We start from the raw sequence: 26,575 nt of genomic DNA, 5'->3' as shown, positions 1-26,575 counted from the left end.
GCTACCTTCCACTGTGTGCTGAAGAAATCTTCACGTGACCTATCTTTCTTCATCCTTGACTGTGACTGTGTGACTCTGCTGAGCAATCAGGCGTGTCAGGATCTCGGGCTGGTGTCCTTTGACCGCACTGTTCACGAAGTGCGGGCGATGCTGGATCCACTCTCCGAGTACCCTGACCTATTCAACGATGAGCTGGGCAAGCTGCCCCTGGTATACAGGATCGCAACTGACCTGTCGGTCACACCAGTGATCCGGCCTCCACACAGGATGTCGTTTGCCATGAAAGGCAAGGTCGAAGCCATGCTAAAGAAAATGGTTGACATGGGAGTGCTTGCAGCTGTTAGCGACCCCACCAAGTGGGTTTCCACAATGGTCGCGACCATGAAGAAGGGTAAGAGCGAGATACGGGTGTGCATCAACCCCAAAGACTTAAATCTGGCAATAAGACGTCCTCACTACCCGATGAGGACTGTAGAAGATGTCGCTGCCCAGGTCGGCCAGGCCATGGTGTTCTCCGTCCTCGATGCCAGGAGCTCATTCTGGCAAATACCTCTAGACAAACGCTGCTCGGACTTAACTACTTTTGGCACCCCCTTCGGAAGATTCAGATTTTTGCGGATGCCGTTCGGCATCAACTCTGCCAGTGAAGTGTTTCAACGCTCCATGGAGCAACTGTTTGCCGGCCTGCCATGTGCCATTATTGTGGATGACATCCTGGTCTACGGTAAGGATGCTACTGAGCATGACCGCAACCTCCGACGGATTCTAGACCGCGCTCGCCAGATCAACTTAAAACTCAACCTGTCAAAGTGCAAGTTCCGTGTAGCTGAAGTACCCTATGTTGGCCACATCTTCACGGCCCACGGACTGAAACCTGATCCGCAGAAAACCAACGCTATCACCGAGATGCCTGCCCCTATCGACATACCCAGCCTGCAGCGTTTCCTGGGCATGGTCAACTATCTGGGGAAGTTCATCCCTGACCTCAGCGAACTGAGCGCGCCCCTGCGGCAACTGACGAAAAAGGACATTGCCTGGTCCTGGTTCCCTGGCAGGCTTTCGACCTTCTAAAGACAAGGCTGATTAACACACCCACTCTCTAGTTTTTCGATCTGCAACGTCCCATTGTGGTTACGTGTGATGCCTCTCGTTTCGGACGGCGCAGCTTGCCTGCAACTCCATGATGATGGCTCGCTACAGCCCGTTTCTTATGCCTCGCGCACCATGACAGACACTGAGCAGCACTATGCACAAATTGAGAAGGAGCTTCTTGCGGTTGTCTTCGCCTGCTCCAAGTTCAAGGACTTCCTTTTCAGTACCAGATTCACCATCGAGACAGATCATCAGCCCTTGGTGACCATCCTCAACAAACCCATTCATGTTGCTCCTGCGAGACTACAGCGCATGATGCTACAGCTCCAGCGGTTCGACTTTCTGATTGTGTACAAGAGGGGCACCGAGATGCATGTTGCCGACGCGCTGTCCTGGGCCCCCCGGTCCTCCTGTGACAGACACCCCTACGAGCAGGAGGATCTGCAGGTACTCAATGTCAACTTCATTCCCTCTAAACAGCTGCAGTGCCTGTTTGAGCACACCGCCAACGACCCTGACCTGCAACAGCTTGCAGCTGTCATCCGGCGCGGGTGGCCCAGCAGATGCACCTCGTTGCCTGGGCGCCCACCCTTTCTTTCTGGTTCGCGATGAGCTTGTGCTCCGGGACGGCATCGTCATCAAGGGTCACAAGGTGGTCGTCCCTGCCTCCCTATACGATTCGTACTACAAAGCTGCCCACATGGGGCATCCCGGAGCTGATGCCACCATCTCACATGTCCAGGAACAATACTACTGGCCCGGCATGGCCAAGTACATTCAAGCCCGGGTAGCTTCCTGTCCTGAATGCAACACCCTGGCCCCGCACCAGCAACGCCAGCCACTTCTGCAGCAGCCTGCGCCTGCCCTGCCCTGGTCCTCGCTAGCTGCCAACCTATTTGAATGGCGAGGCAAGCATTGCCTGGTATTGGTTGATTCATACTCCAACTGCTTTGAAGTGGACCTTCTCCCTGCTATCACCTCTGAAATGGTTATCAGTAAGCTGCGCCGGCATTTTGCTACTTTTGGTTCCCCAGTCCGTTTGCAGACCGACAACGGCCGACAATTCACCAGTGCCGAATTCCAGGCTTTCGCAGTGAGGTGGAACTTTACCCACTATACCAGCAGCCCCGATTACCCGCAGAGCAATGGCCTGGCCGAGCGCGCTGTCGTCCGCAGTGCCAAGAATTTACTCGAGCAGTCTCGCCTCTCCAATGGTGATTTCTACCAAAGTCTACTCAACCTTCGCAACATCTCACGGGACTCTACCATGCGATCTCCTGCCCAGCGTCTGATGTCCCGTGTTCTTCGCCCACCGATGCCGATCGCCCAACGGTCCCTTGTGCCTAAGGCCCTCCATCCTGCAGCCGTCCAGCAACGGATTGCTTACAAGCATGAGATACAGCGCCGCTCACATGACAAGTCCTGCCGCCCGCTCTCACCACTACTGCCTGGCCAGATCGTCCGCATGCAGACCACCACCGGGTTCTCCCGGCTCGCAACCGTTGTTGGTGTGGATGATTCCCCACGATCTTACCTGGTGGACTGTATACCGCTGCAGCCGCCAGCACCTGCTGGCCATCAATGAGCCTCAGCCTCCTTCTGCGGATCCCTACGCGCCTTCGTTGTGTTTCGAGCCTGTCATCTCTCCTTTCCCCGAAGATAACTGCTGGCCCCGGTCGGTTCGTTTGCCGCGTTCTCCTCCCACTGCTCTTCCTGGTTCCGGGCGACCCATCCCATCCCCTGCACGTTCTCCTTATCCTCCTTCTTCCCCGTCTCCTCCTCCTATCTCACCCGCCCCGCTTGGGTCACCTCCTGCTATCCCGGTTGGGTCTCCACTGACTTTCTCCTTCCCAGCTGCTACTGCCCCGCCTCCTCTTTTATCTGGTGGGGAGGGTGATGGTGCTGTACGCACACGCTCAGGTCGGGTTGTCAAACCTCCTGTTCGCTACGGTCATTTTGATTAATTTGGCATGTATTGTATAATCACACTGCCACTGTTATTATTTCATTTTAAATTTCTAAGGGAAAGGATGTAGATGGTTTATGCATGCAACCTATAATGTAGCTACCTCAATGCCACTAACCACGCCCAGTCATTTCAGTATAACTGTGGTGTCTTCCCTTTGCTCCGCCCCTGGTTCCAGTATGCCTGAAGACTATGTGCAGTCAGTACTGGAACGTGTTTAACATGCTTTGTAATAAAAGAGTTAGTAAAGATCACAGTTGTCAGACTGGCTCCTTTACAATTACCTACACAGATACAGTGCTAATGAAGAGTCCATGACTGGAAGCATTGATTCTCTTTCTCTCTTCACTGATGATGCTTGACCTGTTGAATGCTTGCAGTAGTTTTTTGCTTATGTATTGAAGACATTATTTGGCATAAACTTTACATGGATGAATGTTAAGGCCTGTTAGTAATACAAAACTCTCTGATCCGTCATCATTCAGCAAAATACACTTGACACACAGTAAGACGAGGGAGGGAGATAACGCTTGCAAATTTACTGTTTAATCTTGATCCAACTTTTGTTTCAAGTGGATTGGGATTTTTATTTGTACTAATCTGGTGAGATTTTATTTCCTAATATTGAAAATATTGTTATTTTTTCAAGATGACACAAAGACGTTGTGAGGACACATATTTATTAGCAGTACTGAATGTTAATATATAGCAGGTTCTATATCTCAATATCTTTTCTCCTTCCTAATATCACAGAACCGATTGTGACTGTGACTGTTTTTTGAATGGTGCTTAATTTTTGGTTTTAATAATCTTTCTGGTGAAAACATGAGTCGCAAAGTATGCATTAGATGCAGGAAACATGTGCCACTGTAACTGAAGTTGACACGAAAACATTCAGATGTTATATTTACTAATAATATGTCTACCAACATTTTTGGATATCCACTCAAAGTAATGGGACACTTTTGTGTAAACACCAGGAAATCCTTGTGCCCCACATTCTTTTCCCCAGCTAACTATTCCCCACACATAGGCATTATTTCTTTCATCGCTACAGACTAAAGGACCTCCAGAATCTCCTTTGCACGAGTCGATTTTTCCTTCCAGTTTTCCTAGACAAGAAAATGAAAATGAAAACAATTGTAAAGATCTTAAACTTTATAAAAAATTGAATTCAAAAGTTTGCGTGCATTTGGGTGACCTAAAGTAAAAATTATATATTTCATTTTTTACTGGTGAACTTTGACACATCGGGATCAATTTGAGTAATTGGATATTTCAGATTGAATTGAAAGCATTAAATAATTTGCAGAATATTAACAACAATATATGAATCAGGGATGCAAACTAAGTATGAACAAGCAACTGCAGATGCTGATTAATAAACAGAAGGACACAAAGTGCTGGAGTAACTCAGAAGGTCAGGCAGCATCTCCGGAGAACATGAATTTGGGCGTCTTTCGGTCTGAAGAAGGTTCTCGACCCAAAACGTCACGAATCCATGTTCTATGGAGATGCCCGTCTGACCTGCTGAGTAACTACATCACTTTGTGAACTGTGGTGCAGAAGCTAAGAATGTAGTGCTTTCAGGAAACCAGCAATTACATAATTTGATAAATTTGTTGTGTCGTTCCATGATATGAAATTCCAAGGCTTTAGAAACTCTGTATGTTCCTTTTTGATCCCGTTCAATTTGATAGTGCAGTTTCATTGGAGTTCTAAGGATTTTTTCTCCATTGTCTTATCGGTGTTATGGCACGAAAAAGTATTGAATACTTGGGCCAATGTGGCTCAGCTGAAAAGCTCTGTAGTTGTGGGATGGTCCCTTCCAGAGCTTCTGCCTCACAGAGACATGAGTTCAATACTGCCTGTGTGCATGTTCTCCCTGGGATATGTGTGGATTTGTAGATTGTAAATTGCCCCTAGTGTGTAGGGAGTGGATGGGAAAGTGGAATAACATAGGGATCTAGGATTACTGGTGCATGGTTCCTTAAAGGTCGAGTCGCAGGTGGTCAAAATGGCATTTGGCACTTTGGCCTTCATCAGTCAGAGTATTCAGTATAGAAGTTGGTGAGACTGCATTTTGAGTATTGTGTTCAGTTCTGGGTACCATGTTATAGGAAATATATTGTCAAGCTTGAAAGGGTTCAGAAAAGATTTACGAGGGTGTTGCCAGGACTGGAGGATGTGAGCTATAGGGAGAGGTTGAGTAGGGTGGGTCTCTATTCCATGGAGTTCAGGAAGATATATATCATAGAGGTGTACAAAATCATGAGAGGAATAGATCGGGTAGATGCACAGTCTTTTGTCCAGAGTAACGCTGTGATATAAATTTACCTTCAGCTATTCCCCAACCTGATACGATGCAGGTCTTGTTAGGTGTAAATAAGTAATTAGACCAGTGAATGGTAGGCCTCTAGGGAGTGTTGTAGAGCAGAGGGATCTAGAAGTACAGGTGTATGGTTCCTTGAACGTCAAGTCGCAGGTAGATAAAGTGGTCAAAATGGCTTTTTGCACTTTGGCCTTCATCAGTCAGAGTATTGAATATAGAAGTTGAGAAGTCATGTTGCAGTTGTATAATACGTTGGTGAGACCGCATTTAGAATATTGTGTTCAGTTCTGGGCACCGTGTTATAGGAAAGATGTCAAGCTTGAAATGGTACAGAAAAGATTTACAAGGGTGTTGCCAGGACTAGAGGCTGTGAGCTATAGGGAGAGGTTGAGTAGGCTGGGTCTCTATTCCATGGAGCGCAGGAGGATGAGGGGAGATCTTAGAGGTATACAAAATCATGAGAGGAATAGATCGGGTAGATGCACAGAATCTTTTGCCTAGAGTAGGAGAATCGAGGACTAGAGGACATAGGTTCGAGGTGAAGTGGAAAAGATTTAATAGGAATCCGAGGGGTATCTTTTTCGCACAAAGGGTGGTGGGTGTATGGAACAAGCTGCCAGAGGAGGTAGTTGAGGCTGGGGACTATCCCATCGTTTAAGAAACAGTTAGAAAAGTACATGGATAGGACAGGTTTGGAGGGATATGAACCAAGCGCTGGCAAGTGCATTATCTTTATTCTTTTACTTTTTTTAATTTCTCATCAACTGAACCAGCATCAACTAGACGAGTATTTACTCCTCATCCCTAAATCCTTCAACTGATAAGCTTGCTGCCATTGCAGGAAGCAGTTTCGGGGTAACCATATTGCTGTGGTTCTGGATTTTCATAGGAATCAAAAGGCATACTGGCATCACATCCTACGCACCATAAATCAATCACTTTCTGATTCATTTAGTGCCACAGATCTGACCATTTCTGGCCCAAACTGATTTCCATGATTGAGATCAAAGTTTTAATCTTACCTGCACATAGCATTCCTTCAAAAAAAGCAGATTGGTAAATTGCTGCACAGTTTCCAATAATTTCAATATCGGCATAACGAAGAACGTTCACGCGAACGCCATCTATAAATGGAAAACAGAGCAATATGACAACACTACAATTAAATATTACGTTATTTAAAACAATTTGTGCATATTCATAGTTCCCCCCAATTTAATACCTGAACTATTGAGAATGGAATTAAGAGAATATTGAATAATTGTCCCATAGATGATTTAATTTAATGTTTAATCCAGATACCCAGCATGTCCCTTGATAGAGAATACAAATATTTACCACCGTCTAAAGATGAGTTGTCCAATTATGGCCAAGCTTTCTGAAACTTATAACACTTCCACAAAAAACTAAAGGTGACAGATTTCTAACTAGAGGAAGTGTAAATGTTTATGCATGTAACATCGTACGTCCACTTATCTTTGGCAGAAATATGTGTGCATTTATTTTGGAATGTGCTTATGCACTTGTTAATATTAGTGTGTACATTTGTTATGTGTTTACTGGGTGATTTTGTTTATGCTGGCCAGTGTACATTCAACTGTGTGTTTCAGAAAGAACTGCAGATGCTGGAATAATTGAAGGTAGACTAAAGTGCTGGAGAAACTCAGCGGGTGAGGCAGCATCTATGGAGCGAAGGAATGGGTGACGTTCAACTGTGTGAGTGCTTTTGAGTGTTAAAGTGTGTGGGAATGTGTGTGCACGCGTGTGCAGGAATGAGCATGTGCGTTGTACTTTGTATGCAAGAACAAAGGGCGGCACGGTGGGGTAGCGGTAGAGTTGCTGCCTTACAGCCAGAGACCCGGGTTGGATCTCAACTACGGGTGCTGTCCGTACGTTCTCCCGGTGACCTGCGTTGGTTTTCTCCCACATCTTCGGTTTTCTCCCACACTCCAGAGACATACAGGTTTGTAGTTTAATTGGCTTTCTATAAATGTAAATTGTCCCTAGTGTGTGTGGGATAGTGTTAATATGTGGGGATTGCTGGTCAGCGTGGACTCGGTGGGCTGAAGGGCCTGTTTCCGCGCTGTATCTCTAAACTAAACTAAACACAGGCAATCAGAGGAGATGTGATAGAAGAACTTAGCGTAGAAGCTAATTGATTTTTACAAATCTCTATCATTTAGAGTCAGTGAATACCATTCGTGATTTTATTTACAAGTAAACTTTCAGATTATTATTGTGGACAATGTTTTCTTGCTTGTGGAAGTAAAGCCTGAAGAAGTTAAAATTCTCTTGCTTATTTAAGTTCAGAACAACATCAGAAGTTGTAAATGAAAGTTAACCATCAAGCCTTGGAGACCCACTACTAAGACTCTGAGGCCACAAAGCCCAATCTTTCTGACGTACACGTCTTAAAGCCAGTTGGTAGGCTAGAAGTGAAGGAAGAAAAATCAGAAATATTTAAGAAACAAAAGCACCATCAGAAGGTTTGGTAATTAGAGCTTTAAAATAATTGGTGATCATTTTCTTAGAAGGAAAACCTTCAGAATATTTTAGCATATAACGCTGTGATAAAAATTTACCTTCAGCTATTCCCCAACCTGATACGGTGCATGTCTTGTTTGTCGTAAATAAGTAATTAGACCAGGGAACACACACTGGTTGGACATCTTCACTCAGTGGAATACATTCTTCGTCTTTATAGACATGAACCACTTTTAATAACGCAATGTCATTCTCATATGTTCTGGGATTGTAGTCATAATGCGTAATGATCTTTTCGACTGGTAAAATTTCTTCTCTCTTTGAAATATCTCTTTTATTGTACTTTGCAATCCTTACAACGTAGTTAGATAAGTGATAAGGCCTAGAACAAAGATGAAAAAAATGAATAAAAGCAATATCAACCATAGCACAACCCCATAAGTTTTAAGATTTTTTTGGGGGCAGGGATAGGTCTGGATATTGTGGGGAAAATCAAAGCAGGTTACAATGTGATTAGTTCAGAAGCTAGGGAGGATAGATTGGGAGCCATTTTTTCACACAAATTGGTGGTGGGTGTATGAAACAAGCTGCCAGAAGAGGTAGCTCAGGCTGAGACTATCCCAACATTTAAGAAACAGTTCGACAGGTACATGGATGGGATAAAACAGGTTTGAAGCGATATGAACTAAACACAGGCAGGTGGGCCTAGTGTAGCTGGGACATGTTGGTCGGTTTGGGCATGTTGCGCTGACGGGCCTGTTTCCACACTGTATCACTCGGAGAAAGGGAATGTAGGTGAGGTGTTAAATGATGTTTAGCATCTATATTCGCCAAAGAGAAGGACTTGAAGGCCAGTGAGATCAATATGCTAAGGCTGTGATTGAGAAGGAGGTGGTTCTGAGGCTCTTGAAGAGCATTAAGGTGGATATGTCCCCAGGGCCTGATGGGATGTATCCCAGGTCATTGTAGTAAATCTTTATTGTCTTTCCTGAGTATTGGCCAGAGGAAACAAAAAAAAAACGTTGCTCAACCAGTGTCCATCAGTTTGCATTATGCTAAAATTAAAAAATACTGTGATGAGAAATTTAACACTCTACTAAAACATTCAACAGGAGGTGGCTCTGAGTGCTCTTGAAGCAAAGCATTTAATAGTCTTATAGCCTGTGGGAAGAAGTCCCATCCTGGGTTTTGCAGCTGATGGGATGTATCCCAGATGGGAGGATGAGGAAAATGCAAGCGATGGGTGGTATATTTGCAGGGATGGCTTGATGAGGATCTTTGTATCCAGCAGGAAGGGGAGTGCTCCAGCTGCACAGGCCTGTCCAGCTGGTCCCAGAGGCAGCTGGAGAATGGCCGTATTTTGACCCTTTGTTGTGGTGGGAAGTGAATAGTAGAGAGAAAGTCGCTGCTGGGCTCTCTTGACCAGAGCTGTGGTGGCCCGTGAGTCAGGTCATCAGACAGATGTAGTGGTAGGCTGCTGACCCTTTCCACATATTCGGAGAGAGGTAATGTGAGAGAAGTCAACCATTCTCTTAAAGATAGCGGAGTTAAGGGATATGGGGAGAAGGCAGGAACTGGGTACTGATTGTGGATGATCAGCAATGATCACATTGAATGGCGGTGCTGGCTCGAAGAGCCGAATGGCCTACTCTCCTGAACCTATTGTCTATTGAGATAGGAGTTACACCGGGAATGGGATAACTAGGGATAGCCAGCACAGCTTTGTACACGTCTGTTCGCGTCTCACTAACTTGATTATGTTTTTTGAGGAAGTGTCAATTGAGATTGATGAGAATATGGCGGTGAATATCGTATGAATGGGATTTTGATCAGCCATGATCAACGGCCTTTCGAAGAGCCAATGGCCCCTGAACCTATCATGGTACACGTTGTTCGCGTCTCACTAACTGATTATGTTTTTTGAGGAAGTGTCAATTGAGATTGATGAGAATATGGCGGTGAATATCGTATGAATGGGATTTTGAACGGCCTTTGACAAGGCCCCTCATGGTTAACTGATCCAGCAGATTAAGATGCACAGGATTCACAATGACTTGGTTGTATGGATAGAAAATTGGCTTATTCATAGAATACTGAGGGTTGGGGTGGAAGGTAGATATTCAGTCTATAGGTCTATGACCCGTTGTTCCACAGGGATCTTTGTTTAGTTTAGTTTAGTTTAGTTTAGAGATGCAGCGCGGAAACAGCCCCCTTCTGCCCATCGAGTCCACACTGGCCAGCGGTCCCCGCACATTAACACTGCCCTACACACACTGGGGATCATTTTTACAATTATACCAAGCCGACTAACCTACAGACATGTACAGTACGCCTTTGGAGAGTGGGTGGACACAGAAAATCTCAGAGAAAACCCACACAGGTCACGGGGAGAACAATAGACAATAGGTGCAGGAGTGGACCCATTCGGCCCTCGAGCCAGCACCGCCATTCACTCTGATCATGGCTGATCATCCCCAATCAGTACCCCGTTCCTGCCTTCTCCCCATATCCCCTGACTCCACTATCTTTAAACGCTCTATCTAACTTCCTCTTGAAAGCATCCAGAAAATCGGCCTCCACTGCCTTCTGAGGCAGAGAATTCCACACACTCACAACTCTCTGGTTGAAAAGGTTTTTCCTCATCTCCGCTCTAAATGGCTTACCTCTTATTCTTAAACTGTGCCCCTGATCCTGGACTCCCCCAACATCGGGAACATGTTTCCTGACTCTAGCGTGTCCAATCCTTTAATAATCTTATATGTTTCAATAAGATCCCCTCTCATCTGTAAAAATTTCCAAGCCCAGCCTCTCCATTCTCTCAGGATATGACAGCCCCGCTATCCCGCGAATTAACCTCATGAACCTACGTTGCACTCCCTCAATAGTAAGAATGTCCTTCCACAAATTTGGAGACCAAAACTGCACACAATACTCCAGGTATGGTCTCACTAGGGTTCTGTCCAACTGCAGAATGACCTCTTTACTCCTATACTCAACTCCTCTTGTTATGAAGGCCAACATGCCATTCACTTTCTTCACTGCCAGCTGTACCTGCACGCTTACTTTCATTGACTGATAAACGAGGACCCCCAGATCCCATTGTACTTCCCCTTTTCCCAACTTGACACCATTTAGATAATAATCTACCTTCCTGTTTACGCTACCAATGTGGATAACCTCACATTTAATGGCAAGACCCTTAACAGCATTAATATGCAGAGGGATCTTGGATTCCAAGTTCATACAGTAGCTTACTAAAGTTGGCAGTACAAGTAAATAGGGTGGTTGAGAAGGCATTTGTTATGCTTGCCTTCATTGCGAGGGGCATTGAATGTAGGTGTCAGGAAGTCATGATACAGCTCTATATGACCTTGGTTAGGTTGCATTTAGAGTATTGTGGGCCTGTCCCACTTACGCGACTTTTCCGGCGACTGCCGGCACCCGTCATAGGTCATTGCAGGTCGCCGAAAATATTCAACGTTGAAAATCCAGCGGCGACCAGAAAGACGCTATGACTCTTCGCGTGACTTGAGGAGCCGACTCACGATCATACAGGCGACACCCCGGCGACATGTTCTGGTCGCTGCTGGATTTTCAACATGTTGAAGATTTTCGGCAACCTGCAACGATCTGTGACGGGTGCCGGCAGTCGCCGAAAAAGTCCCGTAAGTTGGGCAGGCCCTTTACATACAGTTACAGGAAGGATGTGGAGGCTTTGGAAAACGTGCAGAGGGGGCTTACCAGAATTCTGCCTGGATTAGAGGGTCTCAGCTGCAGGGAGAGGTTGGATAAACCTGGATTGTTTTTTCTGGAGAGTCAGAGGGGAGTTTTGACAGAGGTGTATAAAATTATGAAAAGACATAGATTGGGGAGACAGATCCTTTTTCCCAGGGTGTAAATGTCCAGCACAAGAGGGCATGGCTATAAGGTGATAGGGGAAAAGTTTAATGCAGATGTGCGGGGCAAGTTTTCTACCTAGGGAGGCCTGGAATGCATTGCCAGGTGGTGGAGGAAGATACAAAGGTGGCATTTACGAGCCTTTTAGATACACATGAGGAATTTCAAGGAATGGAGGTCTATAGATCATGTACAGGCAGATGAGATAAATTTAACCTGGCATCATGTTCACTGCAAATATTCTGGGCTGAAGTGCCCGTTCCTGTGCTGTTTGTACTGTTCTCATTCTATAATCATAAGATCATCATCTGATAGGAGTAGAATTAGGCCATTCGGCCCATTCAGTCTACTCTGCCATTCAATCACGGCTGACCTATCTCTCCCTCCTAACCCCATTCTCCTGCCTTGTCCGCATAACCTCTGTCACCCGTACTAATCAAGAGTCTATCTATAGCTATATCCACTGACGGCCTCCACAGCCTTCTGTGACAAAAAATTCCACAGATGCACCACCCCCTGACTAAAGAAATTCCTACTATTGAGGGAATGCAGCGTAGCTTCATAAGGTTAATTCCCAGGATGGCGGGACTGTCATCTGCTGAGCGAATGGAGCGGCTGGGCTTGTATACTCTGTAATTTATGGCAAGTATGATATTGTGGGAATTACAGAGACATGGCAGCACGAGGGCCAGGGCTGGGAACTGAATATTCAAGGGCATACCTCCTATCGAAAAGACAGACAAGTGGGCAGAGGGGGTGGGGTAGCTCTGTTGGTGAGGAATGAAATTCAGTCCCTTGCAAGGGGTGACATTGAAATAGGAGATGTAGAGTCAGTATGGATAGAACTAAGGAATTGTAAGGGTATAAAATACCCTAATGGGACTTATCTACAGGCCCCCAAACAGTAGCCTGGACATAGGGTGCAAGTTGAATCAAGAGTTAAAATTGTCATGTCATAAAGGTAATGCTACAGTTGTTATGGGAGATTTCAACATGCAGGTTGACTGGGAAGATCATGTTGGTACTGGACCCCAACAAAGGGAGTTTGTGGAGTGCCTGCATGATGGATTCTTAGAGCAGCTTGTATTGGAGCCGACCAGGGAGAAGGCAATTCAATAGACATTCGAAAATAGACAATAGGTGCAGAAGTAGGCCATTCGGCCCTTCGAGCCAGCACCGCCATTCAATGTGATCATGGCTGATCATCCCCAACCGGTACCCCATTCCTGCCTTCTCCCCATATCCCCTGACTTCGCTATCTAGCTCTCCCTTTAAAGTATCCAGTGTATTAAAGTGTTTCCTCATCTCCATTTCACTATTTCATACAGAGAGTTGTGAGTCTGTCGAATTCTATGCCTGAGACGGTGGTGGAGGCCAGTTCTCTGGATACTTTCAAGAGAGAGCTAGATAGGGCTCTTAAAAGGGGATATGGGGAGAAGGCAGGAACGGAGTACTGATTGGGGATGTTCAGCCATGATCACATTGAATAGCTGTGCTGGCTTTAAGGGCAGAATGGTTTACTCCTGCACGTATTGTCTATTGTCTCCTCATCTTGTTCCTAAAATAACATCCTTTATTTCTGAGGCTATGATTTCTGGTGCTAGACTCTCCCAATAGTGGAATCATCCTCTCCACATCCAGTCTATCCAAGCTTTTCACCATTCTGAACGTTTCAATGAGGCCCCCCCCCCTCATTCTTCTAAACTCCAGCAAATCCAGGTCTGGTGCCATCAGACGTTCATAATATGTCACTAATCTTGTCAGACGCATAAGATAGACACAAAATGCTGGAGTAACTCAGCGGGACTGGCAGCATTTCTGGAGAGAAGGAATGGGTGACGTTTCGGGTCGAGACCCTTCTTCAGATACAGATGTATACTAACAGTTATGGGAACGATTTTTGTGGTAATGCCTGGATGAATGCAAGTCTTAATGAAATGATCCCATTAGCAAAAAATTGATTATTTCATACTTCTTCAGCAGCTATGTATCCAGATAGCTGATATAAATTATGTCATTACTCCATTAACGGAATGAAAAATTGTTGGTGAAAATGTCAGTGGCAAAGAATTATGGAAAATTAAATATTTGAGCAGAATGTATTTTTAGTGGAGGATGTCATCATATAAGACAGAATGCCAGGAAATTACCACAACCTGGCAAGGTTGCGCAGCGGTAGAGTTGCTGCCTACAGCGCTTGCAGCGTCGGAGACCTGTGTTTGGGCCCAACTACGGGTGCTGTCTGTACGGAGTTTGTACCTTCTCCCCGTGACTGCGTGGGTTTTCTCCGAGATCTTCGGTTTCCTCCCACACGCCTAAGACGTACAGGTTTGTAGGTTAATTGGCTTGGTATAAGTGTAAATTGCCCCTTGTGTGTGAGGGATAGTGTTAATATGCGGGGATCGCTGGTCAGCGCGGACTCGGTGGGCCGATGGGCCTGTTTCCGTGCTGTATTTCTAAAATAATCTAAACAACCTGGCAACCACCTTCAGATATTCAGCAGCTCAATCCCCATTGTGATTGGATTGATGGTATATAGAGAGTAGAGGGCTGAGTGTGATTAGAATTCTGAGCAAACATCAACCAACGTGTTGGGTATCAGATAAATCAGGCACTAAATAAGTATTTTGGTCTAATAATTGAACATTCACTAATTTACTGAATGGAAAGTACAAACAACACGAGGCAATTTTGAATTGATGTTTCTTATGTTTCAAATACGTTTAATTCTCTTTTGCGTCAGATTGTTTGATTTTGCATTCATCTGCACCAAAGTGCCTCAAGTGGGATACCATCTATTCTAGGAACTCCCCTGAAATCAAGCTTGGCAGGAGATAAGCTTGGGAAAATTCAGGATCTCGATCAGTAGGCCAGGTGGGCTGGGGAATGGTTGATGGAATTTAATACAGAGAAATATAAGGTGTTGCATTTTGGAAAATCTAACATGGGCAGGACCTACACAGTGAATGATAGTTGTAGAGCAGAGGGATCTATGAGTGCAGGTGCATGGTTCCTTGAAGTTGGCATCACATGTAGATAGGTTGATCAAAAAGGCATTTGGCACATTGACCTTCATCAGTCAGAGTATTGAGTATAGAAGCTGGGAGGTCATGTATAAACCTACTGATTCCCACAGCTACCTTGACCACACTTCTTCCCACCTTGCTTTCTGCAAAGACCCCTACTCTGTCGACATCACATCTGAGCCCAAGATGAGGTGTTCCATACCAGGACATCTGAGATATCCTCATTCCTTAGGGGACGGGGGTTCCCCTCTCCCATCATAGATGAGGCCCTCACAAGGGTCTCCTCGATATCCCGCAGCTCCGCTCTTACTACCCCTCCCCCTGGTCGCAACAGAGACCGATTCCCCCTTGTCCTCACCTTCCACCCCATCAACTGTTGCATACAGCACATAATCCTCCAACGCTTTCGCCACCTCCAACAGATCCCACCACTAGCCACATCTTCCCATCACTTCCGCTTTCCGCAGAAACTGTTCCCTTCGCAACTCCCTGGTTAATTCATCCCTTCCCAACCAAACCACCCCCTTACCGGGTACCTTCGCCTGTAACCACGGAAGATGCCACACCTGTCGCTATACCTCCTCCCTTGACTCGACGGGCAGGCGAGGCGCTGCTGCTGCTGAACTCCATGGCTGCACTACGTCGGGACGGGGGAGGCAGGAACCAGAGGCGGCGCTCCGACAGGGACCCTGACAATCTTTTACGGTGAGGCAGAGGTTCATATGCAGCTCCTCCAACCTCATCTATGGTATTTGCTGTTCCAGGTGTGGACTCCTATATGTTGGCGAGACCAAGGGCAGGCTCGGCGATTGTTTCGCTGAATACGTCCGCTTAGTCTGCCTTGCCCTACGCGGTCTTCCAGTTGCTAAACACTTTAACTCCCCTTCCAATCCCAGGCTGACCTTTCTGTCCAGGGCCTCCTCCACTGTCAGAGTGAAGCCCAGTGCAAATTGGAGGAACAGTACCTCATATTTCGCTTGGGCAGCTTACAACTCAGCAGTAGGAATATTGATTTCTCTAACTTCAAGTAACCCCTGCACCCCCTCGCTCTCTATCCCTCCCCAACCATAATTGTCGTACTAGTTTCACTGTTGTCTTGCTAAGTTTCACTGTCTGTATGACTTGTTATCACCTTTCCCACAGGCAACAATGGGCCATTGTGGGCTCCACCTTTCCTTGATCATCTGTGCTGACATTGATCTGTCTTTTCCCTTTCCCCTGACTTTAACTCCGAAGAAGCATCTCTAGGCGAAACGTATGGTTGCCAACTGTCCTGTATTAGCCAGGACATCCCGTATATTGGGCTAAATTGGTTTGTCCCGTACAGGACCGCCCTTGTCCCGTATTTGACTGCTACTACTTGGGTCGAGGGGACCTTCGCGTCGGAGCGCCGCCTCCGGTTCCTGCCTCACCAGTCCCAACATAGTGCAGCCCATGGAGTGCAGCAGCAGCAGCGCCTCACCCACGGCCGCCCCGTCGGTCGGCAGCCCGGCCAGGTCGGCACCTTCGCTTACCGCCGACACCACCACCCCTCCTTCTCATGGCCGATCATCGGCTCATGAGTTGGATGGGGCGCCGAACTTTGCATGCGACGTTGCGCGGCGAGGGCCAAAACTCCTCAGCTGGCCCGCCGGCTGGGCTTTGTGTGCAGTCCAGCACCCGGGCCAACTCATCATTCACCCAGCCATGGCCTAGTCAGTCAACTAATGGCCGTCAGGAAATTGTACCATATTTTGATCTTTTGTCCCTTACTTGCGAGTGAGAAAGTTGGCAACCCTACCGAAACGTCACCTATTCTTTTACTCCAGGGATGCTCCATAACCCGCTGAGTTATGCCAGCTTTTTGTGTTCTGTCTGCAGTTATATTAGACGTTGGCGAGGCCGCATTGAGAGTATATCGTTCAATCTGGGCATCATGTTATAAGAAAGATGTTGTTAAGTTGGGAAGGGTGCAGAGAAGGTTTACAAGGATGTTGCCAGAACACGAGGGTCAGAGCTATAGGGAGAGGTTGAGCAGCCCAGGAGTGCAGAAGGGGTAATCTTGATGTATACAATCACGAGAGGAATAGATTGGATTCAAAATTAGTCCACAATTTGATTGCAAAAGAAAATAAGGGAAATTAAGTAGATGTTTTGATAAAGTAATAGACTAAAAGAATTTGATCAGGTTTGAGAATCTGTACAACGTTTTACCAACATAAAATTGATCGATTGTTCAAAATTTCTAAATGTTATTTTACATAGATGAATGCTTTAACAAACACACAGAATGACTTTTGGAGAAAATTGATACATTTTTGAACCAGTAAGATTTAGAAAGAGTGTAATACTGTGAAGTTCAACTCTCTTCCTTATCACAGTTTCTTTCATTGCTGCTAATATCTGTCTTACTCTAAAATAGTATTAAAGAACATGGTAGTCATACCCACAAACTATTAAAGAGCACGCCGCTAGGAAAAATGGGAATTGGTAGATTTCATAGCCCATTGGTAGATTTCATTAGACCATTCAGTCCACTTCGCCATTCAATCATGGCTGAACCACCTTTCCCTCTCAACCCCATTTTGCCATCTCCCCATAACAACAGACAATGGACAATAGGGGTGGTCATGGTGGCACAGCGGTAGAATTGCTGCCTTACAGCAAAATGCGGCGCTAGAGACCCGGGTTCGATCCTGACTATGGGTGCTGTCTATACGGAGTTTGTACGTTCTCCCTGTGATCTGCGTGAGTTTTCTCCGAGATCTTTGGTTTCCACACACCAAAGACGTACAGGTTTGTAGGTTAATTGACTTGTTTAACTCGCTTGATAAAAACATCACATTATCCAAGTTGGTGATATGCAGAGCACGGCCCTGCCAACTACAAAATTCAGAAGGTTCAGAAGGTTCAAAGACAATATGTGCAGGAGTAGGCCATTCGGCCCTTCGAGCCAGCACCATCATTCAATGTGATCATGGCTGATCATCCCCAACCAGTACCCCGTTCCTGCCTTCTCCCCACATCCCCTGACTCTGGGGATATCTTTAAGAGCCCTACCTAACTCTCTCTTGAAAGTATCCAGAGAACCTGCCTCCACCACCCTCTGAGGCAGAGAATTCCACAGACTCACAACACATGACACCCTTACTAATCAAAAATCTGCCAATCTCCGCCTTAAAGATTACCAATGTTTTTCACTCCACAGCTGTCTGTGGCAATGAATTCCATAGATTCACTGACTAAAGAAATCTTACAAAAGAAATTCCTCCTCATCTCTTTTCTAAAAGTACGACCTTTTATTCTTAGGCTGTGCCCTCTGTTTGTTAACCCAATCATCCCCGGAATCATTCTCATAAACTTCCTCTGGACACTCTCCAATGCTGGCACAACCTTCCTACGATATGGAGCCCAAAACCGCACACAATACTCCAGCAATATTGAATAGACAATAGATAATAGGTGCAGGAGTTTGAGCCAGCACCACCATTCACAATGATCATGGCTGATCAATCCATGTGAGGGGCAAAGGAAATAATATTGAACTTAACTGAAGGTTGAGTCCCTGGGTGTACATGGCTTCCGTTTTAATAGAAACACTTTAGTCCAGAGATCACAAAATTCACAGATATCAGTGTGTACGCTAACCATTCCCCACCCGACCCAGTATTGGCATTACTGGCATAAAAGAAAGTGGGACAAAACAACCAATTTTTACCAAAAATCATTCTTTGTGATTGCTAAAGCATTCATCTATGCAATATAAAAGTTTGAAATTTCAAAAGTTCTATCAATTTTAAGTTGGTAACATTTTGGACTGATTCTCAAACCTGATCAAATGCTTTTAGTCTATTACTTTATCAAAACATCTACTTAATTTCCCTTATTTTCTTCTGCTGTGGACTAATATCTAACCCGATCTATTCCTCTCATGATTGGTTACACCGCTAGAAGATCACCCCTCATCCTTCTGTGCTCCTGAGCATAGATTCCCAGGCTGCTCATCCTCTCCCTCTAACACTGACCCTCAAGTCCTGGCAACATCCTTGTAAATCTTCCCTGCACCCTCTCCAACATAACAACAGCTTTAAGTGGCATTAAAAGTACAAAAGACTGATAAGCACGAATATTGGCTGAGAGTGGAGAGAGACTGAACTAGTTCTGGCAGTTGTAGAAGCAAACATTTGTACGTTCAACATTAATTCACATTGAATGATATTACGGAGCTCGTTGGTATCTTTGGGTGTCCATAAGTCGGGCATATGAAACCCAGGGATGGCTGAGGATATCACTTTTGGAAAGGTAAATGCAGGTGGTGTCGCCTTGTGGGAAATGTACAAAAGTAATGAAAAAATGTTAAAAAGCTAATTTTAAAATGGAGGACATGGTGCTTGGAGGGGGAGGGGGAGGGGAGAGAAAAAAGGAGGTATCGGAGCAGGGATACTTTGTAACTTTGTCATCGTCCTTTATGTGGTGACTATTTGCATACAGGCGGCGAAGAATTTGACTGCGACTTGCATGGAGGATGGCCGTATTCCAAAAGACATCCTCTATGGAGAGCTAACGTCTGGGAGGAGAACCGTCGGCCGCCCCCAGCTACGTTACAAGGATGTCTGCAGGAGAGATATGAAGGCGCTCAACATCAATGTGGAGTCCTGGGAGAGCCTTGCAGCTGACCGCATGAGGTGGAGTGGTATCCTGAACCAACATCTCCAAACGGGAGAAGAGAAACTGATGAACGCAGCGGCAGACAAGCGGGCACACAGAAAGGAGCGTGGCAACTCCAACAAAACAGAGACCACACACACAAATGTGACCTTTGCCACAGAGAGTGTCACTCCCACACTGGTCTCCTTAGCCACAAGCAACGCTGCTCCAGCCGAGGTTTGGAGCAAGCAGCCAACAACTAGGATGCATCGCCCATGGTCAGTCATGACCGAGGGGAGCCTACGATGTTGCATGTGACAATAAAGTGTTCCATTCCATGACATTAGTGGTCAAGTGAAGGTGAGATTTCGTACCTTAAACAATGGGCAGCGGTGAGAATCCAACAGCCGCCAATGAAGATACCCCCACAATTCAAAATGTTATTGCTATAAACAGCGATTTGCCATGGAAATTGTTTCTGTGGAAACAAAATAACATAATTTTCTTCTTTTAAAACAGTTAATCTGAAAAAAGAAAGTCGCAATATCATTATTTAAATTGCGTTGTTTCAAACAGAACTGAATACTTACGCATCAGGGGTGGCACGGCGGCGCAGCGGTAGAGTTGCTGCCTCACAGCGCCAGAGATCCGGGTTCGATCCTAACTACGGGTGTTGTCTGTACAGAGTTTGTACGCTCTCCCTGTGACCACGTGGGTTTTCTCCAGGTGCTCCAGTTTCCTCCCTCACTCCAAAGACGTGCAGGTTAATTGGCTTCTGCAAATTGTCCCTAGTCATGTGGGATGGATCTAGTGTATGGGCCTCACTAGTTGGCTTGGGCTCAGTGGGCTGAAGAACCTGTTTCCATTGCAGTATCTCTAAGCTAAACATTAGAGAATCGGAACAAAATGTCCTATAGCCTTTGGCTCCATATGAGTATCAACCATTCAATTACATAATTCTACAGAAATTGACGTTTTTCTTCTTGCTTTTTCAACTCCACACAATTGTTCTGCCTCCTTTCTATGTTTATTGGAAATTTATTGGAGCCAACCAGCTCATCTTCGGCAAGTGGGAGGAAACCGGAGTGCCTGGGGTCAGGGAGAACGTTCAGATCACGGTCGACCTTGGGCTCTGGAGCTGTGAGTCTGCACCACCTCCCCAAGACTCATGCATGATAGATCATTTCAGACCTAAACTTCCATGGGAATCTTCCAATTGTCCACTTATGTTAACGTCTTTGGAACTACTGGTAATTTCACGGTCAGGTGACCACCACGTTATCCAGTCCATATGCAGTGTGGTATATAAATACAAACCAACTTGCGATCCATCCTATACTATGTTTAAGAAGGAACTGCAGATGCTGGAAAAATCGAAGATAGACAAAAATGCTGGAGAAACTCAGCGGGTGAGGAAGCATCTATGGAGCGAAGGAATAAGCTCCTATTTCTTGGCTCCATCGATGCTGCCTCGCCCGCTGAGTTTCTCATGCATTTTTGTTTACCATTCATACAATGCTATGCTTCCCACACATATATGTTGCCATATTCTACACACAGTTTGAGAACTAATACTGTCACGGGTGGAGGTCTGGTTATGTTCTGCAAAAGCATCGTGGGAATAGATAAGTATAGGAATTAATAACGGCTGGCAAGAGATTGCCAGATGATTCATCTCTACACTTTGCGGCTGAAGTTCCTGTCTATGTCCCACCAGAGTGGTTGCTCTAGGGAGGAAACCCAAAGGACTGGCATGTTTGTTGCTCTGGATGAGTTGAGTGCACGTTGGATCCAACAAGGGGCGGCACAGTGGCGCAGTGGGAGAGCGACTGCCTTACACTCCCTGTGACCCGGGTTCGATCCCGACTACGGGTGCTGTCCCTATGGGGATTTTCACTTTCTTCTCATGACCTGCGTGGGTTTTCTCCAGGATCTCCGGTTTCCTCCCACACTCTAAAGATGTACAGGTGTGTAGGTTAATCAGCTTGGTATAATTGTAAATTGTCTCTGGTGTGTGTGGGGACGGTGGTCATGTGCGAGGATCGCTGGTCGTGGCGGACTCAGTGGACAGAAGGCCCTGTTCTCGTGCTGTATCTCGAAACTAAACTAAGAGATTATTATCAGGACTTGGCAAGATGAATGAAGGATCTTGATAACTGAATTGCATTATTTTATCTATTTGAATCTTTAAACTATTGCTATTCCGTAAGATACTATAATAGACAGACTGAAGATGAATATAAAACTCTGCAATCTGTGATTGCTGGTATTTATTACATTATTTGTCCTCTCCCAGTTGCCACCAGAGCTATGCTTCCAGTCTATTTCCTGGCTGCTTTTTTGATTCCAATGAAACTACCAGATGCCCCATTGAGACTTGTAAAGAAGGCAATGTTTCCTGGCTTTTCCAACAAACAGCCTCCGACCCCCATCTGCCTAGGGTTCGCTTAGCAAGTGGCCTAGCCGCAGGGTGCCACCATAATGTCATAATTTTGTGGTCTATGTTTAAAACCTGCATTTGAATATCGTTCTCTTCAAGTGAGAGGGTAAGAATTCCATGCCAAGGTCAAAGGGCAGCCTTCTCCTCATCCTCAACCATAGATTGACACAAAAAGCTGGAGTAACTCAGCAGGACCAGGCAACATCCCTGGAGAAAAGGAACGGATAACGTTTCTGGTCGAGGCCCTTCTTCAGACTATGTCGGCTATGTAATAATTACTTTATAAACTAAATAAATCTTTCAGTACTGGAATTGAGTAACAGCAATGTTAATGTCTCACAATCGTGGTTGTGTCTCACAAATTTGATTGATATTTTTGAAGACGTGACCAAAAGGTTGATGAGGGCAGAGCTGTAGATGTTGTGTACATGGATTTCAGTGAGGCATTCGACAAGGTTCCGCATGGTAGGCTGCTCTGGAAAGTTAGATCGCATGAGATCCAAGGAGAGATAGCTGAATGGATAGCAAATGGGCTCCATGGAAGGAAGCAGAAGGTGATGGTGGAAGGTTGCTTTTTGGAATGGTGTGCCTCAGGATTCGGTGCTGGGCCCGTAACTGTTTGTCATCTACATCATTGATTTACTTGAGAACATACAGGGCAAGATTAGCAAGTTTGCTGATGATATAAATGTGAGTGGTTTTGCAGATAGTGAAGAAGGTTGTAAACGATTGCAGCAGGATCTGGATCGATTGGCCAGGTGGGCTGAGGAATGGTTGATAGAATTTAAATATGAGAAGTGTGCGGTGTTGAATTTTGGGCCATCTAACATGGGCAGGACCTACACAGTAAATGGTAGACCTCAAGGGAGTGTTGTAGAGCAGAGGGATCTAGGAGTACAGTAGCAGGTGGATAAGTTGGTCAAAAAGGCTTTTGGCACTTTGGCCTTCATCAGTCAGAGTATTGAGTATTGACGTTGGGAGGTCATGTTGCAGTTGTGTAAAATATTGGTGAGACCACATTTAGAATATTGTGTTCACTTCTGGGCACCATGTTATAGGAAATATATTGTCAAGCTTGAAAGGGTTCAGAAAATATTTACGAGGTTGTTGACAGGACTAGAGGGTGTGAGCTATAGGGAGAGGTTGAGTAGACTGGGTCTCTATTCCATGGAGCGCAGCAGAATGAGGGATAATCTTTTAGAGGAATAGATCGAGTAGATGTAAAGAGGCTGTTGCCCACAGTAGGTGAATCGAGGACCAGAGGACATAGGTTCAAGGTGAAGGGGAAAAGATTTAATAGGAATCCGAGGGGTCATTTTTTCACTCAAAGGGTGTTGGGTGTGTGGAACAAGCTGCCAGAGGAGGTAGTTGGGTCTGGACTATCCCATTGTTTAACAAACAGTTGGACAGGTACATGGATAGGACAGGTTTTGAGGGATATGGACCAAGCGCAGGCAGATGGGACTAGTATAGCTGGGACATGTTGGCCGGTGTGGGCAAGTTGGGCCGGAGGGCCTGTTTCCACACGGTATCACTCTATGACTATCTATGACCAATGTTTGCCAACGTACGCTCCTACCTTCATTTCCAAGTCATTAATGCATATGACAAACGCTAACTTTCCCAGCACCAATCCCTGTGATCACAGGCTTTCAATCGCAGAAGCTACCTCTGGTTTCTATTCCAAAACCAGTTTTGGATACAACCACCACCAACTTGGGCTCTAGACCTTTGGACCAATCACTCATATGGGACCTTGTCAATGGTCTGACCGAATCCATCAACCACATTCCCTCATCTATACACTTTGTTACTTCAAAATATTCAATCAAATTAGTCAGTCAGGATCTTCCTGTAACAATCCCTGCCTTGATAATTTATTAATGCTCAGCCTCAGAATGTGTTTTCAATGCCATTGATGTTACCACATATGTAATTGCTTGGCTTAACCCAGGTGCTTTTCTTGAATAAAGATACCCTTAAAGTTAAAGTGTTTAAGAAGGAATGTGGTGATGCTGGAAAATCGAAGGTAGACAAAAGTGCTGGAGAAACTCAGCGGGTGCAGCAGCATCTATGAAGCTATTTCCATCGCTTCATAGATGCTGCTGCATCCGCTGAGTTTCTCCAGCACTTTTGTCTACCCTTATAGTTAAAGTTTAGTTTAGTTTAGAGATGCAGCACGGAAACAGGCCTTTCGCCCCACTGAGTACGTGCTGACCAGCGATCCCTGCACCTTAACAGTATCCTACACACACTAGGGACAATTTGCGCTTATACCAAGCCAATTAACCCACAAACCTGTACGTCTTTGGAGTGTGGGAGGAAACCGAAGATCTTGGAGAAAACCCACGCGGTTACGGCAAGAACGTACAAGCTCAGTACAGACAGCACCCGTGGTTAGGATCGAACCTGGTCCTTTGGCGCTGTAAGGCGGCAACTACCGCTGCGCCACCGTGCCACCTTAGTTATTTTAGGGTGATGACTTGAGTAGGCTCCGTTTTAAAAGGTAACTAGACCAAGTGCAGACCCGTTGGGTCTGTTTCCCCAACGGCGTTTGCGGGGGGGGGGGGGGGGGGGGGGGGGGGGGCTGTGGCATCACACTAACCTTAACCACCCCCCAAACATACAGGTGGGGGAATGGGGGGTGAGAAGAGGGGAGGGAGGGGAGAGGAGGAGGAGGAAACGGGAGAAATAGAAACATAGAAATTAAGTGCAGGAGTAGGCCATTCGGCCCTTTGAGCCTGCACCACCATTCAATATTGTGAGGAAAGAATTAACAGACATGGTTGATTTAGACTAGGGATAAAAAAATAACTTAGAAAGAAATAAGGCAGAAGCCAGACTGTTAGTAGAATAGAAAGTAACGATATAAAGAACTGAGAGAAATTCTAGATAAAAAGTAGCAGTAGAAAGACTTCAGCAGGAGATAGTAAAGAAATTAGAACGAAGGGGAAAGGGACACGAAGTCACGCTCAACTACGCATGCTTGATGAGATTACATGAATATGTACACGCACCCACTATGACAAGATGCCTAATTTAAATGCACATGCGATGCATTATAGGGGAGGTGTCTTTGACGTTGGGTGGGCGTTCCCAGACGTTCTCGTGGGAAACAGGGCTTTATGTTCTGATTGGAAGAAGCTCAATGGGGAGGGATGAGAATGTGATAATAATGAAATGAAATGTATAAAGACAGAAAGCATCTCCATCTTCGTTGTGCCTCTAGGGGACATCAGAGGAGAGGCACCTATTCTGCAGAATATGAAATTAATAAAAACACTTCTTTGTCTGAATTTGTCTCAAGAGCATTTGTGATTTTTGAATCTCACAATATGATCATGGCTGATCATCCAACTCAGTATCCTGTACCTGCCTTCTCTCCATACCCCCTGATCCCTTTAGCCACAAGGGCCACATCTAACTCCCTCTTAAATATAGCCAATGAACTGGCCACAACTACCTTCTGTGCCAGTGAATTCCAGAGATTCACCACTCTTTGTGTGAAAAATGTTTTTCTCATCTCGGTCCTAAAAGATTTACCCCTTATCCTTAAACTGTGACCCCTCGTTCTGGACTTCCCCAACATCTGGAACAATCTTCCTGCATCTAGTCTGTCCAACCCCTTTAAGAATTTTGTAAGTTTCAATCTTCTAAAATCTAGCGAGTACAAGCCGAGTCTATCCAGTCTTTATTCATATGAAAGTCCTGACATCCCAGGAATCAGTCTGGTGAACCTTCTCTGTACTCCATCTATGGCAAGAATGTCTTTGAGCATTGGGCATTGTGACATCACACGATGGAACGTTTACCAGGGGCTGGGGCTGCTTCTATGGGTGAGATGCCAGTTTATGTTTTAAATATTGGGGGGGGGGAGAAGGATTTGATTAAAAACGTGTACTTAAACATGGCGAAATGTAATGAGGAGCGGATACTTAGAAAGAACAAATTTTGTGTAAATATCTTCAGCAAGAAAAATTGAAGTAAGATTGTGATGTCCTTGTTAGGACAACCGATAATATATTGTAATACTATTATTGATCTGTGCAAGAGGGTAAGGACTGATACAGGTCTGGAGAAAGAGGTGGAATTTCCCTATGAATGTGGAGAAAGTGGAGCAATTATGGGGGGGGGGGCGGTGGAGAGGGGGGGAATTAAAGTGAGTCCAGTAGTAGTGGTAGTTAAATAAGAATAAGAGGATAAAGTTGGCAACACTGGTGAGTTGATAGAAATTTTAGTGTTTACATCCAGTTTCTGGGAGGTTGGTTCCCTCGTGCGCCTGTCGCATTTAGGCAACTTTTTAGGCGGCTACAGGAGACTATGCTTAAGAAAGAACTGCAGATGCTGGAAAAATCAAAGCTAAACAAGCAAAGACCTGAAGAAGAGTCTCAACCCGAAACGTCACCTATTCCTTCGCTCCATAGATGCTGCCTCACCAGCTGAGCTTCTCCAGCATTTTTGTCCAGACAGGAGACTATGTGGTCACCACATGGTCGTCGGTGGTGGCCGGGTTATCTCCTGTATGGTCGTTAGTAGTTTCCTCAGTTGCCGAAAGAGTCGCAGCATTATTCTGGCCGCCGAAAAATTTTCAACATGTTGACATTTTTCGGCCACAATGGTGACCTTGGGTATGACGCCAAATGAGCGTAGCTTGACGTAGGTGCTGTCGTAAGTTGTCGCCAGGTTAATATAGGCAGTCGCCAGGATGTCGT

At 45.5% G+C, this 26,575-nt stretch overlaps 1 protein-coding gene across 6 annotated transcripts in view; it reads right to left on the bottom strand.

Moving 5' to 3' along the window:
• Positions 1–3,721: 3,721 nt before the first annotated feature.
• The window catches only part of cfi (complement factor I), a 100,177-nt gene continuing 77,323 nt past the window's right edge, over positions 3,722–26,575 (bottom strand). For all 6 annotated transcript variants that reach the window (XM_055644483.1, XM_055644492.1, XM_055644502.1 and 3 more), the window contains 4 exons: positions 19,798–19,901; positions 7,973–8,256; positions 6,413–6,514; positions 3,722–4,170 (listed from right to left, as the gene is read on the bottom strand). In XM_055644483.1, coding sequence (XP_055500458.1) covers positions 3,953–4,170; positions 6,413–6,514; positions 7,973–8,256; positions 19,798–19,901 — 708 coding nt within the window. In that variant the 3' untranslated portion in view covers positions 3,722–3,952. The remainder of the gene's footprint in view (positions 4,171–6,412; positions 6,515–7,972; positions 8,257–19,797; positions 19,902–26,575) is intronic.

This window comes from Leucoraja erinacea, chromosome 1 (genome assembly GCF_028641065.1).
Source record: "Leucoraja erinacea ecotype New England chromosome 1, Leri_hhj_1, whole genome shotgun sequence".
NCBI lineage: Eukaryota > Metazoa > Chordata > Chondrichthyes > Rajiformes > Rajidae > Leucoraja > Leucoraja erinaceus.
This window is presented reverse-complemented; position numbering and strand designations above follow the sequence as displayed.